Consider the following 16,308-nt stretch of genomic DNA (forward strand, 5'->3'; position numbering starts at 1 on the left):
AGCATATCGACGTTTCATTTTCCAAGGAGGATATCTAACAATTGACAAGTCGACAGAGGTGATGGCTTACCAAGGTAAGGCAGCATGCCGAGGTTGTTTTAGGCGATGAGGAGGACATGTCATGTGGATTTTGATGTCAGGAACTCTGGAATCACTAATACGACAACGGTTTAATTAGTTAAACTGCTTCCTCCTTCAACTAGATTTAAAAGGGGGCTTATGATGTGGTGGGAACAACATACACCATATGGAAGGACCAAGACTTAGTCAACGTAAATCCCGATCAGCCTGATATAAGACATAGTTTGGGTCATGTCGGCCTAGCTCACAGTGAGCTCGAGTTAGGTTGGACCAATTCTTCTGAGTTCAACTCTAGTCAACACAGAACCAATCCAACTTAAGTCAAATCAACTCAACAAGGCATCCAAGCTCAAGTCATGTCCAAGTTAAATTTGACTAGTCAGACTTATGACTGGGTTCAACCTATGCTTCGCCTTGAGCTCAGATGCAATAATGTAGTTACATAAAAGGTGTTAGTTACAGAGAAGACATCAATTATAGAGAAAAGCGTCTGTAATAATGGTGTACGCTACAATAAGTGTTGGAATGACATTAATTGAAGGAAGAGGTGTGACAATTATAAAGGAAGGGGAGTGACAGTTATGGAGGTGCACCCTTTAGAGTCGCACACTTATTCAATCCCTATATAAGATAATGGTGACAGTAGGAGAAGGGAGGTGAGATCATATTGTTGTTTTTCATTTCACTATCTTTCTTTTGTCTCTAACATCTTTTCTCTGAATCTGAATTGAGTAAACCTGTTCTTAATCTTTTTAGTTGCTAGTACCAGAGGTCTTCGCTAGCGTCATTATGTTGCCTTGCCCGATGGGAGCGGACTTGATGATGATAGATAAATTCAATAAGCGCTAACCCAACAAAAGCCAACTCGACAAAAGTCGACCACAAAAGTCGATCTAAAAAAACAGACGTACATTCGACCTCCTGAGAAAAGCGGCTGTGGATCAATAAGTCGTAGCCTAAAATTTCGTTTAATACACAAATATACTAGTGTGGTTTGAAAACATCAATCAAGCTTATAACTTAACGAAATGGTAAAAAACAAATACATTCGTCCCCAACATCTTATCAATTCATCATAAAATTAACATGAAAAAATAAATTATTAATGGATATTAACTTTTAGAATAATAATTAATATATAAGAATGATATTTACTTTAATTTTATCGAGATTCGAATCCAAATCTTATAACCCAATCAGCATACATTTTGGACATTCTTCCACCCGTACGTCGGTTTATAATGATATGTCATTGCCACCGTCATTTACTTCAATTATATCGGCTTTCCTTTAAGAGAACGGGACGTTCCCAATTCCTTCGATCTTCGGCTACCGATTGCTACGAGTCTCGTCTTCAGGCCGAATGGTCATTCCTTCGATCTTCGGCTGCCGATTGGATCGAGTCTCGTCTTCAGCCGATCTCGATTAGTTCCAGTTGTATCTTCGTTCGGCGTTGGATTTGACTAACGTGTTGGGTTGATATATGGCGGCGGCGATGAGCAAAATCGACACGGCCCATCAGATGTATCGCGAGGGGCGGCACGAGCAGGCGCTTGGTCTCTACACTGAAGCCTTGGCGATGGCTAAGAGCAAGGCCCAGAAGATCGCTCTCCACAGCAACCGAGCCGCCTGCTACCTCAAGCTGCATGAATTCAAGAAGGTTTCCTCGTATCCTTCCATCTCTTTTTTCGTTCGATTCAATTTTCTGCTCATCTCTTTCGACCTTTTTTATTCATATTTTTGTTTGACTTAACGGATTGCTATTTACTTCGATCAGTGATTTGGAAAAAGGTGAACTTGTAGCTTGATGGGAGATACCGTCATGTTAAGACGATGTTGATTTTATTTTTTCTTTTCTTTTATTTTATTTTTGCAAATATAAACACTGGGAAGTTGCATGACAGAAAAGTACAGCTTTTGCTCGAAGAATTATAAGACATTGAAGTAGTTATTATTCCATTCGCTAGGTTGTTGTGTCATTTCTGGTAAACTCATTAGAATTGACAATGTTCTTAGGCTGCGGAAGAATGTACATCTGTTCTTGAGTTGGATCATCAACACACAGGAGCTTTAATGTTACGTGCACAAACATTAGTGACCCTCAAAGATTACCAATCAGCACTCTTCGATGTCAATCAACTGATGGAGTTGAACCCGTCATCAGAGGTGTACCAAAATTTGCAGGCCAGGTTGAAAACACAACTGGTAGGCTTCTTTGCTTCATATTCCTGATTATGATGTTTCAGCAACTAGTCTTCTTTCTTCGAGAGGGTTCCTCTGTTATCACTGCATACATGCCACATCTACTTGGGTGACTTGGATCTTATTGCTCAATGAACTTTATTTATCACTATATCACTGGTAAATTCAAATATCTTAGGTTTCTTTTAATTACATTAGATTAGATTTTCTTTTATCTCCTTCTACCTCTTATATCTTCCTAATTAATTCAAATTACTCTTCATACATTGCAGGCTTAAAACATAATGTTTAAGAAATTCAAATGCAAGTGAGAAATCCATTCTGTCGTTTAGGGAACCTATTTGGTGATATAGTCTGTTTATATTTGAATAATCAGATCTGTCTGCTGTTGTCTAGATGCAGACCTAGCTGTGGTTCATTTAGAAATCAAACTCTACTCGTTACTACAGTTTGTATGAATTATTCGTATCTTGACCGAACTATTCTATCCTTCCCAAGGCTCATTTGAACTGATAGTTCCTTGTCTTATTCGATCATGTGATCACTACATATCCAAACTAGATTCAAATGCTGAGATAGACCAAGATGAGTTAGTCCTTTACATTTCCCTAGCTATTATTGAATTAGATCTCCTAAACAATTTTCTCTTTAATACTATGTTAGTTGTCCATGTGTCTCCGGACCATTGGTCTAATGTCCATGGATTACTTTGCCCTCTCACTTATCCTTTGCTGCCTTGACATGTGTTAAGCTTCCCCTATGTAGTATGTTGGTGGGTAAATGTGTTAGATTGATCAATCGGAGCATATATATATATATATATATATATTTTGATTATAAGTTTTAAAAGTTCAATTTAAAAGTGTAATCTCGTTCTTTTAGTGGAATAGAATGAGATTAATAAAATATTTTGACTAAGCAAAAGTTGACTAGGTTGAAATTATTGGAGCTTAATTTAATTGGGTCTGATAGGTACCTTTGGTGGCTTGAATAAAAACTCAAATAAATTATAAGAGATAATTTATCAGAACTGTGGTGGTAAAATAAAATTTATTGCACTCATATTATTATGCATATTGTACATGCTACAAGACGCTTGATTCTTATCGAATTTTTACTAAAGGAAAGTTTCAATTTTAAAAGTTAATCAAAATATTGTATGAGTTGATTAGTCTAACAATTTATGTTAAGATAATATTTATTCCATATTGTTATCCGGAATAATTAAAACTAGTCCATAATAGAGTGTGACAAACATTATAGAATTGAGTTTTGAGAGGACACTGAAGAAGGTTTGGACATCTGGAGCATGGTCCAGTATTAAAAATATCATTGAAGCATGCTTTGAGCATAATCTCTCTTTATTTGCATGTTGAATTATTCAATTCGTGTTAAATATATAGAATAATAAAGATCCTGGTTTGAGATGTTTGAATTATATAAATCCAATTTTTATAATTGAACTTATTCATCTTGGCAAACCCAAGTGATTAATACTTAAAATTTTTCACCATGATAAACCCATTTTAGTAGCCAAAACAGTGCAATTTTTCTTATAGAGTAATCAATTAAATTGGTATGGGACATACACATTTTTACTAATATGCTAAAAATTCCACCCATGACGAACCAGTTATGGTCAATCCCAAGCCCGGATAAAGGAGGAGGGTTGTGTTAGGTTGTTAGCCAATGTTAAACTAGGGCAAATGTTCATTATCCATTAAATTGTTGTTTTAATGCTAGGTTGTTTCACAGAAGGAACACGTTGCAGGATGCGACTGTAGCAAGGACTGCTACATCTTCAAAACTCGGGTGTAGTTTTAAATATGTAAGAGTTAGCGTTGCAAGGTCTGATTGTAATGTATCGGTAAGAACTGCTACATCTTTATGAGAACTTGGATATAGTGTTAAATATGTAAGAGTTCTCATCCCATAGGTTGGATAAGAACAAAAATTATAGAAAAACTAATAGTCTTATATTTGGAACATAAACATAGGAACCCTCATTGATAAAGCAATAGAGGTTGTAGATATTAGAAGAAAAATTAGTATTTTGTATGTACAAGAGATAAAATGGATAGTCGAGAAGGCAAAGATAACAGAAAACTTGAGTTTTAAGTTATGATATACAAAAAAGAGTAAAACAAGAAATGGAGTGGGTATTTTTGTAGATAGTTCGTTAAAGGATGTAATTGTATATGTAGAAAGGGGATAGAATTATAGCTCTGTAGTGGCGAAAGAAATTATACACGTAATTAGCATTTATGCACCTCAAGTAGGATTAAATCAAGTTACCAAATTAAGGTTTTGGGATGACCTAGATGAAATATTACAAAACTTTCCGCCAAATGAAATGATTTTAATAGAAGACTATTTAAATAGGAATGTCGGAGTGTTAAAAGAAGAATATGAGTGTGCATGGAGATTATGGGTTTGGAATAAAAAATGAAGAAGGAAAAATTATATTGGATTTTGCAATAGCATTGACTTTATACTAGCTAATATATTTTTTAAGAAAAAAAAGAACATAATACTTTCAAAAGTGAGAATAATAAATCGCAAATTGACTTTCTTATGGTCAAGAAGAGGGATAGAAAGATTTGTAAAGATTGCAAGGTTATCTTCGGAGAAAGCTTAACTACCCACATAGGTTAGTAATGTTGGATATACGCCTTAATTATAGTATTAATAGAATAGAAGGAAAATATACATGACTCCTAGAATTAAGTAATGAAAGTTAAACGATTGGAAGCAAAACATATTTAAGGAGAAGGTAGAAGTACAAGTATTAGGTGAAATATATGACGACTCTAATACGACATGGGATAAGATGATATCAAAATTGAAAATAGTAGCGAAGAGTGTACTTGGTGAGAAAGGGGCATGCACCACCAAATAAGAAATCTTGGTGGTGGAATAAGAAAATACAGGAGAAAGTGAAGGAAAAACAAATATCTTATAAGGAATTATATATTTATAAGATCGAGGAAAACTTAAAAAAATATACAATAGAAAAAAAAAGATGCTAAGAAAGCAGTGAATGAAGTAAATAATGAAACTTTTGAACGTTATATCGAAAATTGGATACAAAAGAAGGAGAAAGAGACATTTAGAGAATAGCTAAACTGAGAAAGAGAAAGACAAGATATCTTATCCAAACAAGATGTATTAAAGATGAATGCAATAGAGTATTAGAAAATAATGGAGAAATAAAAGAGTGGTGGAAGAGTTATTTCCATCAACTTTTTAACGAAGATTTAGGTGATCAACTTAATTTAGGTAATTTAAGTAGGTCAAATAAGTATAGAAATTTAAATTTTTATCGTAGAATTCAAATTTCAGAAGTAGAACAAGCTTTAAATGAGATGTAAAATGGAAAAGTCTTGGACCAAATAATATTCCGATAAAAGTATGAAAGTGCCGTGAAATAAAGTATTGAATGATTTATAAAATTATTTAACATTATATCGAAAACAAAAATAATGTCTTATTAATGGAAAGTAAGTACTATAGTTCCCTTATATAAGAATAAAGGAGACAAACAAAATTGTGTAAATTATAAAGTATTAAATTAATGAGTCATACTTTGGAAAAGAGTAATAAAAAAAAGATTAAGGAGATCACGGTGATCAAAAATCAATTTGGGTTCATGCTTGGAAGGTCAACAATAGAAGCTCTATATATCTTCTTAAGCAACTAATTGAAAAGTATCGGAAGCAAAAAATAAGATCTATATATGATATTCATTGACTTAGAAAAAACTTATGATAGAGTCCAAAGAGAAATTATATGGAGAATTCTAAAAATAAGAGGTGTTAGTATAGCATATATTGAATTAATTAAGAATATGTATGAGGATGTAACGATTAGAGTGAAGACTTTAGACGGATTAACTGAAGCATTTTCAATAAAGATAGAGTAACATCAAGGATCATATTTACGTCCTTATTATTTTATACTAATCATGGACAAACTCACTAGTGCATATTGTTTGCAGATAATATTGTTTTGGTAGATGAGACACGTGAAAGAGTAATGCTAAACTAGAGTCTTGGCGGAAAACACTAGAAGTGAAAAGTTTTAGGCTTAATAGAGTAAAGACAGAATATATGAAATTTATGTTTAGCAATATTAAACGAAATCAAACAATTGTGAAGATAGGAGATTACGAGTTGCCTAGAACTGAGAGTTTTAAGCATTTAAGATCATTTTTGTAAAACAATGGAGGGATTGAGAGTACATAGAATACAAGCACAATGATTGAATAGAGGAGGGCGTCAGGTGTTTTATATGATCGTAAAGAACCTCTAAAATGTAAAGGAAAGTTTTACAAGATGATGGGTAGACCTGCTATGTTATATGACATTGAATATTAGACTATGGCTCGAGTACATGAGCAAAAGATGAGAGTTGCAGAGATGAGGATATTAAGGTAGATGTATGGACATATGAGGATGGACAGAATAATAAATGAGAGCATTAGAGAGAAAGTCGGAGTTGTATATATTGAGAGAAAACTCCGAGAGATATGTGTAAGATAGTACAAACATGTACTTAGATGCCCAATAAATGCTCTGGTTAGTTAATGTGAAATTATGATAAATACGCACATCAAATGAGGCAGAGGAAGACCAAAAAAGATTTGGTTAGCAATAATAAAACAAGATAAAATTTATTTAAGTATAGATGATGATATAGTAAGAGATAAAGCTCAATAACGTAAAAGGATTCATATCACCGATCCCACCTAGTGGGATAAGACTTGGTTGTTGTATTTATTGTTGTGCTAAAGAGAAGGCCTTGGGCTCACTAAAATAGTGCACCCTCCTTCATTTCATATTTTAATTAGTCTATGGGATTTTCCTTGATTAATAGTATGTTAACTATTTTAACTCTTAAAATAATTCAATCATTAATCCTATTTTAACCGTTTTAACTCTCGTACTAGGCATTTTCTAAACTAATTAAAATCAAAAAGAAAATAAATATTAAAAGCATGCATGACTGCACGTATAGTTCCTAGACAAAATATATGAAATCTACTTGGAATCTTATATAAATGACATGTAGTTCACAAATTATTAAAACAAGGATGAATTTATACCCCATCTTATACGTAGAATTACAAGTAAAGATTCAATTGAGTCATAAAGAGTTCCAATTATTCAGTTCCTATTCACATGTTTCAACGGGACCACCATCATTTGCCCTCCCCTCCATGGCCACCGATTAGGCGCACAGGGAGACCCTTGGGACATTGCCCAAGGGGAGGGTGATGTGGTTGTGATTGGTATTTGCAATTTGGATCTATTTTTGTAGTGGTTGTTTTGAGTTTGTTTGTGATTCTTGAAGAAGATGCACTTTGGTTTTTAAGGTTGTGGCATAATTGCACTTCACTCTGATTTTTTAAAATGTAATCGATCTGACCCTTATATTTTATTTACATGCAAAATATATATGCAACTATTTCTTAATAAACTTGAAATTAATTAGGGGGCATTATGGAATAGTACTCCACCCCATTGGTTATAGACTTGAAAAATAAAATATGATTGCATCATAAAAATTCTAGCTTAATATATTGTTCATAAAACCAAATAATTCAACCACACTATAGTCACATATTCCTAACATTGCTATTAATTAATGCATGCATAAATTATTTGAAAGACTTAACCAATATCAAAACCTAGCTCTCGTATCATTATATTGGGCCAGATTAGATAGTTCAATTACAACAATTGATTTTTTATAATTCAAACATCTCATAAGAGGATCTTGATTATTTTATGTATTTAGCACGAATCGAATAATTTAAGAAATAAAGATCATCTTTAAAGTGCTTTAATTCTTTTTAACACTAGACCTCCAAGCTCTCTTTAGTTTTCTCTTATAATTTTATAGTGATTTTTTTTGTGTGTGTGTGTGTGTGTGTGTGTGTGTGTGTGTGAGCATACTCTATTATGGACTAGTCATAATTATTCTAAATAATTATATAGAATAATTATAATTTCACCATAAATCGTCGGGTTAATTAAATCATGCCATAACCAAATTTTGATTAGTTTTTATAATTGTAATTTCTTTTAGAAAAAGATTTGATAATTACTTACCATAAGTCTCAAGTGGCAATATTGGTTCAACAAATTTTATTTTCACACTATTAGTTCCAATAAATTATAACTTTTCTAATTTATGTGAGTTTATATTCGAGCGGACTTGATCAGACCCAATTACATGAAGAATCAATAAATTAATTTCAACCTAGTTTGCTCTTGATTAATTAAATAATTTTTTATTTCATTTTATTCTATTAAAATAATAAGATTGCACCTTTGACACTGGACATGATAGCGATTATCTTGCGGGCTAACGAGAAAGGAGATTGAAGGAGAAGATAAGAAGAGAAGTACAACCGTCCTCTAGGTATTTTCAATAAAAGGAAAAATTTTGTATAATAACTGACGATTAATTCCTCATACAACTAAACATATGTTTATATAGAATTTAACCCTAATACCTAAGAAAGGAATCCCAATTTCCTAATTTGTAAAGAAAGGAAAAGAATCCTAATAAAAAAGAAAAAGACTCATAATTCTAAAATTTCTAAACGAACTCAAATCCAAAAATACATATAAAAGATATAAATTACCAAAAATACTTAAAACACCAAAAATACCTTAAATGCCAAAAATACCTTAAATGCCAAAAAAGTGAAAATTATTAAAAATAATACTAAAAATCTACGGATCCTTCTATATAAGTCATCCCGAGTTGAAAGGACTTGTCCTCGAGTTTAGAGTAGTGTTGGGTGGTAGTCCAGGAGGGAGATCATCTGCCACCAAATTAATAAAATCTACTAGCTGCTGCCGTTGGACTTTCACCTCTTTGTTATCTGGATTATCTATGTGATCACCTTTCTTGTTGGGAATTTCATGAGGATCATCTTCATAGTCATCGCCTTCATCCCCAACAAATTGCCATGCTGGAAGAGCTGTCACTAAAGTATGGCAAACGTAATTCATATCCAGGAACAAGTCTAGTTTATTATCATCCTTATCATAGTCATCTTCAAGTTTTATCAGTGCAGCAAATGGAGTTTGACCATCTTCACACTTCAATGAAATAGATTGTGGTTTAACATATGACAATGGCATGATCCCTTAGGCTTCCCATTCCAACTCTCCTGCAATGGTATAGCAGCTAAGAATCTATTTATGCACTCTTTGCAACAGTCTCTCCCTCTACAGATTATATCTTCATTGTCTTCAGTCCCCTTGTTTTCTTCACTGCACCGATACATCTCTATGGTATCGTCGAATCTTAAAATATAAGCTTGCTGACATCCTTCATGTAGTCTCTCTCCCAGTGTGCCCATGATATAATATGCAATTGTTTCCAACTTGAGGATGAAGTGATCGTTCCAACTCACAACATAGACCTTACTATCTCTTTCGATGTCATTTCCTATCTCAGCCCAATTGTCTTTGAATGACATTAAGCCATGCAAAGATTTGAAACTCTGTCATGCAAAATGGATATCGGCCTTGTTTTTGCTTCCAATATTGGTCTCGAGATCGAAGTGCTTGTCCGGAGAGTGTTCAATGTATGACTTGTTGTTGCATAACTTTTGCCACTCCAATGAACCTTCTCTAATAAGTGCATCAAGCTCTGATCTTGTTGGAGTATTCAGTTCGTTTTTGTGGAGGGCACTTGCAATCACTGTGACGATTGCTGTGCAAGCACTCTCTCCTCCAGCAGTTGGATCTCGCTGATCGTTGGAAGCAAAGAATGTTTGAGCTTTGAGTGTTGTTTGTTTGTCCCTGCTCATAAACTCTTCACTTGTCCATCTACCAATGGGATCAACAACTTCGACGATGCTTTATCAGAGAAACATAGTTCTTGAGATAAGGAAGTTCTTCTGTTTTCTCCCTCAAGGTCCCTATATGAAACACTACTTTTACTCTTCTTATCCCAGCTGAACCATCCCTTCGAAGTTGGTTCTGACTCTGGACTTGATCTTCCGCTGCTGCTAGAAGTGTGATTCCGATTACTCTCGACTGCCAATATATCATCATCATCTGTATTTCCTCAGTCAGAGCTGGATCTCTCAATCTGTCTGTCCATTCGTTCAATTTTTGTTTTTTCTGCATTGACTGATGCGCTCCATGTTACGCTGCCAGGACTCACCTCTATGAAACTGACAGCAACATAAAGCATCCCATAGCTTGACAAGCTGTCCGTTTTTAAGATGAGGAGAAGTTGCTTCTTCAGTTCCTTGTTCCCTTCTGCCCTTTCAAATGTTTCATGGGATAGGGATTCCCTAACCCATTCTACTAGGTTTGCCATTGCTGCCCCAATTCTTTCAAGTTCCTTGGCCTTAACTCCATCACCACTATTTCCATATAGGACAGAAAAGGAGACATTCCATGCTATACTAGAATCGAACCCGTCGATCGGCACAACTACCAGATCGGATTCACGAAATTGGCACACTTTCTCGAACCGGCTCGCCTCATCATCGTCACCCCAACAAGCGGCAGCAAACTCTAATCCCGCCTCCACCATCCTTCTTGATGTGATTCCTCTTTCCGTCCTCTTCCTTCCCATGAGGAAGGAGAGCACGCCAACAACCACAGGCAGCCGCCGCCTCCACTCAAACTCAATCACTGCTTTTGCACCTGCTCCCAGGAGGAAAGGGGGCAAGCCCTCAACGACCTCGACGCTCATGGTAACCTTGAACTTCCTCTTGAAAAAAAATCCTCCACCTAACCTATCTGGTCTCAATTTGTTGATTTCTTTGGAGCTGAATGCCTTTTGTCCTTGAGGAAGGCTGTGTGCATTTAGAGTATCAATATTATGACCTGGTGATGCCTTCCGTTGAATGATAACTGAATTCCCTGCTGCTGAAATCAATACACTTTCCTTCTCAATAATCTTCCAAACATCAGGATCAGAAAGCCACAAACCTCTTCTCTTCTGCTTCAACAAACTCACCACTTATGAAATCTGACTTCTTCATGTTCTGCACTCAAACAACTTGAGGGCTGAGCTTCAGCTGCACACAAATTGTTATTTTTGGCATAAATCAAATCAGATCCATGTGAATTGTCATTAGATGTTTTATGAGTCACAAATATTTCAGACAATTCGTGATCTGTTAAGAGATGTGGAAGCTCGTGTCAAACATTGTAGGATTTCAAACCTCCAACTTGAGCTGCTTTAGAATGTATTGGCTCCATATGATTTTGTATTTGTTCATCAACTGTAGTAAGTTTCTTTTGACCACAAGTGCATCCATCTAGAATATCTCTGTGTACAACTTGAATGTAAGGGGTCTGGGAACTTGTAGCGGGAACTTCATATATGCTACCTAAAAATGTCTTCCCTTAACCCATCAGTTGGAGCAACATGAGTAAAATCAGCAACAATTTACAGTGTGCCAAGATCATCAACATCTTTGGGATCAAATTCTTCATGAACAATTAAAGTCTTAGGGCCATTACCATAAAGTTCCTCTTCGTCAAGGTATTTTTGGCCGTCAAAGCTATCTTTCTCCATGACAAGACCTAGTTGTTCCTCAAACGGAATTTGTGTAACCAAAAGGAGAAAGTGATCTTTCATCTTTTTCTTCATCTTCACCCAATCCTTGATCTTAGCCTTGCCTTGTCAGTCCGTAAACATGGCAAGTGCTCCCACCATGTTGATGCTAAACCTCTAAGCTTAAAGACAACTAGCTTCACCTTCATTCGATCCGGAACTTGCTTATAGGTGAAGATTCATTTCACTTTATTGATCCAATCAATAAAATTTTCTATATGTGATGTAATAGAAAATTCGGATAGATCAACTCGAAGTCTGAGGTCTCTATGTCGATCCTCTCGACTACGTGTCTCACGATCTTCACGAATTCGCACCATTTCCGCTAGATGTTGGGATAAATTTACGACTTGCCTTTGTAAATCTTAATCATCACACGTCGGGTTAAATCGACAACTTGTCTTGTAAATCCTCAATCCCCAATCTTCTTTCATGATACTTGGCTTCCTCCATTAGAACCTATCTGTTGTTGCGATCGTGAACACGACCACGACCACGACGTCCTTCCATGGAATCTGATACTCGACTTCCTCAATCGAACATTGTCATCTTTGCTATCAATTGACGTCGGGCAGGATAGCAATTATCGTAAACAAGGGAGATTGGAGGAGAAGGCAAGAAGAGAAAAACCGCTATCCTCTAGGTATTTCCTATAAATGGAAAAATTTTATATAATAACTGAGGATTAAGCTAAATATATATTTTTATAGACTCTAGAACCTAATACCAAAGAAAGGAAATAAATCCCAACATATAGACCCTAATTTCCTAACTTCTAAAGAAAGGAAAGGAAAGGAATTTTAATAAAAAGGAAAAAGACTCATAATTCTAAAATTCCTAAGAAGACTCAAATCCAAAAATAATATAAAAGATAGAAATTACCAAAAGTATCTAAAACAACAACAATGCCTTAAGTACCAAAAAAGTGAAAATGATAAAAAATAATAATAAAAATCTGCAGATCCTCTTGCATCAACTTCTTAATCCAATTAAAATTACTCAAGTTTATAATCAATAAAAATATCTCTTATTGATGGTTCAAATAAAATGTACTCACATTAGTCACCCCCCATTGTCATGTCATGTTAGTTGCATAAATGCCCTCAAGGCGTAGTCGAGCCGGTAAACATAGGTTAACGTAGTTGGTACCTACATGAGTATTTGCTACAATATGTCTTGGGGTCAATTTGTAACGGGTGCAAAATGCCTCGTTGAGTATCTGATCTCCCCTATGCAAAGGGCCACTGTCCTAGGGCAAAATATCCCTATGATTTTTTTTTGCCTGTATCTTGCAATGGGGCCGACAATATTGGGTCGCTTGGGGTGAGCGATATCACTTTTTGCTCTAATGTTAGCTGCATAAATGCCCCCGGGCATAGCCAAGCAGGTAATCGTGTGATATATTTGTAGAATTGAGTAAGGGGCGAATCTCGACAAAGCCGTGAAAATACTCTCCCACATGTGGCCTGCTCGATACCTAATTTACTTCCTCATGTGAGGCCGTTGTGGGGTCTGCCAAGGTGATGGATTTCACCTTTTGTAGAAATGTTAGTTGCATAAATAATGTCATGCCATGTTTAGTCACATAAGATTGTGTAACATGAACTTCAATTTCTTAAAAGCCTTTTGCCGAAGTTTTTCCCCTCTCTAATTATTTTCCTTTAAAACCTAAAAATAGTAGGAACATATTTTTCAACCTACCTCAATAACAATATACTAGGTGGCCATTTGATTGGTCAATCTCTCAACTTCAATCTTATTTCTTAGAGGCTTCATTTCCGGAATAGATTTAGGATTCACATCTACTCTCCTTTGATAGAGCATAAAAAAAAAAACTCTGATGGTGTGCTTGTTAGATTCAAACGTCATGAGAGACTTTTTGAGAATCTCAAAAATACCCTTTCAATTCACCACATCCTAGTCTTTAGTTTACCGCCATATCATCAATGTCTTTCCACATTCCCAAGAAGCCCCCGAATTTGATTACTAGTCCTTGTTATGTGGTGCTTCCATCTTTAAGACCAAATACATGATTTTATAACAAGAAATTATCTTTTATGGTTTGGAAGGAACCGTGTGGCTTATTTGCAGTTATTATTAGCATCCAAGAAGCTAAACATCTTGTCGGCCTCCCAAGAATCTTATTGTATGAAGACACTAAATACACATTCAAGAAATTCACCTTTATGGTTTTGTCATACAGCTATTATCCCAAAATCACATTTGAATTGTGATTCAACCCAGCCATAGTAGTGTGTTCCTCATCAATATATCTTCAAAATGGTGATTTACTAGAGAGCTCTCTATGGACACCGGTTTTCTCCAAACTAGGCAATTAGCAACCTGAGTTCTGGCAACCAAAATGCCTTAATCTTTTTGGATTAATGCTGCAAAACACCTATTCCGATGAAGATGAAATCCCAGTTGTATCCTTGTACTACATGGACTAAGAAACATGAAACCTTCCTCCTTAGGTAGGACTTTGCCCTTGCCCCTGTCACAGGCCTATCAATGACTTCTGCGCAAGATTACTTAATTCTCCTTCCTTAGTCTCAGATATTTTATTAAATGCCCCTTCTTAGCAACACTTCAGTTCCAATGTGTCAACTGTATGCCATGCTCATGTTTGTGGTGATACCTGTAGTACTTCTATCCCTTTTGTGGGTTGTGGATATTATCATCCTCTTTCTCCATGAAAATCTCATTCTACAAAAGAATATCTCTCTTACATCTGGCTGCATCAGCAGGTCATTGTTAGTCTCAGCCACATTATGATGGGGCAAATAGATTACTTGATCCTTATAACCTATGGATTTTTGTTTCTCATAAGTCACTGGAATATTTAGATCATTTTCTTTTATATATCTCGAAGCAATGTCTCACAAAGCATCTGCAGCACTTTATCTAGTACTTACAACCACAATGTTTTCCGTATCATTTTATAGTCGATATCTAAGAGGATTTTCTCCTTGGCATTTTTGCATCAGTACATATTTAAGAGAAAAATCTTAATCAACAAGAATTGCTTGATTAGATCTTATTCATTTGGGTATTGAGATTTGTTTGTTTTTTTACTACTAGTCATTAGCTCCAATTCCTGAATCTGAGGAAGAAGCATTATACCATGAAAATGACGAAGAAGATGACCAACAAAAACAGTGGAGATCTCATTCAGGAGATAATGGGAAGGTTAAGCTTGCTCAGAAATTTTCTGAAGTGCCTGTAATTCAACCTGCAAAAGTCCATGCCTCTTCGAGTGTTTCTCCCAAACCAGAAGGCCAGCCAACACAATGGAGAACTCATTCAGGAGAGAATGGAAGAGATAAGCCTGCAAAATTGCAGGCCTCTGCTAGTGTTTCTCCTAAACCTCAGGGTTGGGAAGCAATTCCTAAACCAAAAGGGCATTCAGGTCTTGATTATTCACGATGGGATCGGGTCAAAGATGAATCGAGTGAAGAGGATGAGGATGATGACACAGAGGAGCAGCAACCTCAATATAGATTTCGTGTCAGAACTGTTGGTGCGAGGCCTGTAAAGTGATCGGTTTTTGATTATGTCTTGTGTTAAGATGCCTGGAAGATAGTTCATCTGTAATTTTTGAAATGTTTGGTAATTGACGGTCGCATGTCCATATGGCCCATGAATACCGGAAGTACCTAGTTTGGAGCACATGTTTCTAACTGGATTTGCAACAGAGGTTGTAGCATTCGTTAGTTAATCAAAGGGATTCAGGTATACTTATTTTCCTTTTAAGTTTGATTGACATGAACTTATTTTTATTGAAAATGCAGGGCATTGCGTTAATCTCTTGAAACAAGCATTTGGAGATTTCTTTGATTTGACAACAGTTTGACCAGCTGCCATTGTTCTCCTTTTGGTGGCAAAAGGTCATATGCTGATCCTGGACGTCCCACAAGACCGGTCCCATGGTCATTTGTAGAGGTAAATTACGGATGACTTTGCCTTTAAGCAGTGATCATTGCATGGGGCGCCATTGTTCTCCTTTGTTTATAACACCGGGAGATTCATGTGCATGATGATTATTGCTGTCTCACATTTCCTCTCAGTTATATTTCGACCAGCAGATCTGGCCTGCCCTCCCTAGTGAAGAAAGGATAAATTATATTATGATGAAAATCCCGGGTGCCTATCTTCCTCTATGTTACATCACTAGGTAAAAGCTGCTGTTCGGATAATCAATGCTAATCATCCTTAATGTTTCTAGCGTGATAAAATGCCTGAAGCCCTTAGCCGCTTTGTAGTCTTGACTATCACCCAACATCCTCAGATAAAAGTACCCTTTTGTGTCGGTATTTGTAGTTTTTTATTTATTTATTTTTTTTGTTCATATTAACAAGCAGAATCTACCATTTGGCTGAATTCGTATTTCTAGAACATAATTTGAAGACTGCACCTTACCCAAGT

At 35.7% G+C, this 16,308-nt stretch overlaps 1 protein-coding gene across 1 annotated transcript; it reads left to right on the plus strand.

Moving 5' to 3' along the window:
• The first annotated feature begins 1,362 nt into the window (after positions 1-1,362).
• On the plus strand, positions 1,363-15,618 carry LOC122027938 (protein unc-45 homolog A-like). Its single transcript, XM_042586953.1, has 3 exons — positions 1,363-1,741; positions 2,098-2,286; positions 14,965-15,618. Exons 1-3 carry the CDS (start codon positions 1,565-1,567, stop codon positions 15,421-15,423), a joined length of 825 nt encoding a protein of 274 aa, XP_042442887.1. The 5' UTR covers positions 1,363-1,564; the 3' UTR covers positions 15,424-15,618.
• The last annotated feature ends 690 nt before the right edge of the window (positions 15,619-16,308 follow it).

Source organism: Zingiber officinale, chromosome 10A, assembly GCF_018446385.1.
Source record: "Zingiber officinale cultivar Zhangliang chromosome 10A, Zo_v1.1, whole genome shotgun sequence".
Taxonomy (NCBI): Eukaryota; Viridiplantae; Streptophyta; class Magnoliopsida; order Zingiberales; family Zingiberaceae; genus Zingiber; species Zingiber officinale.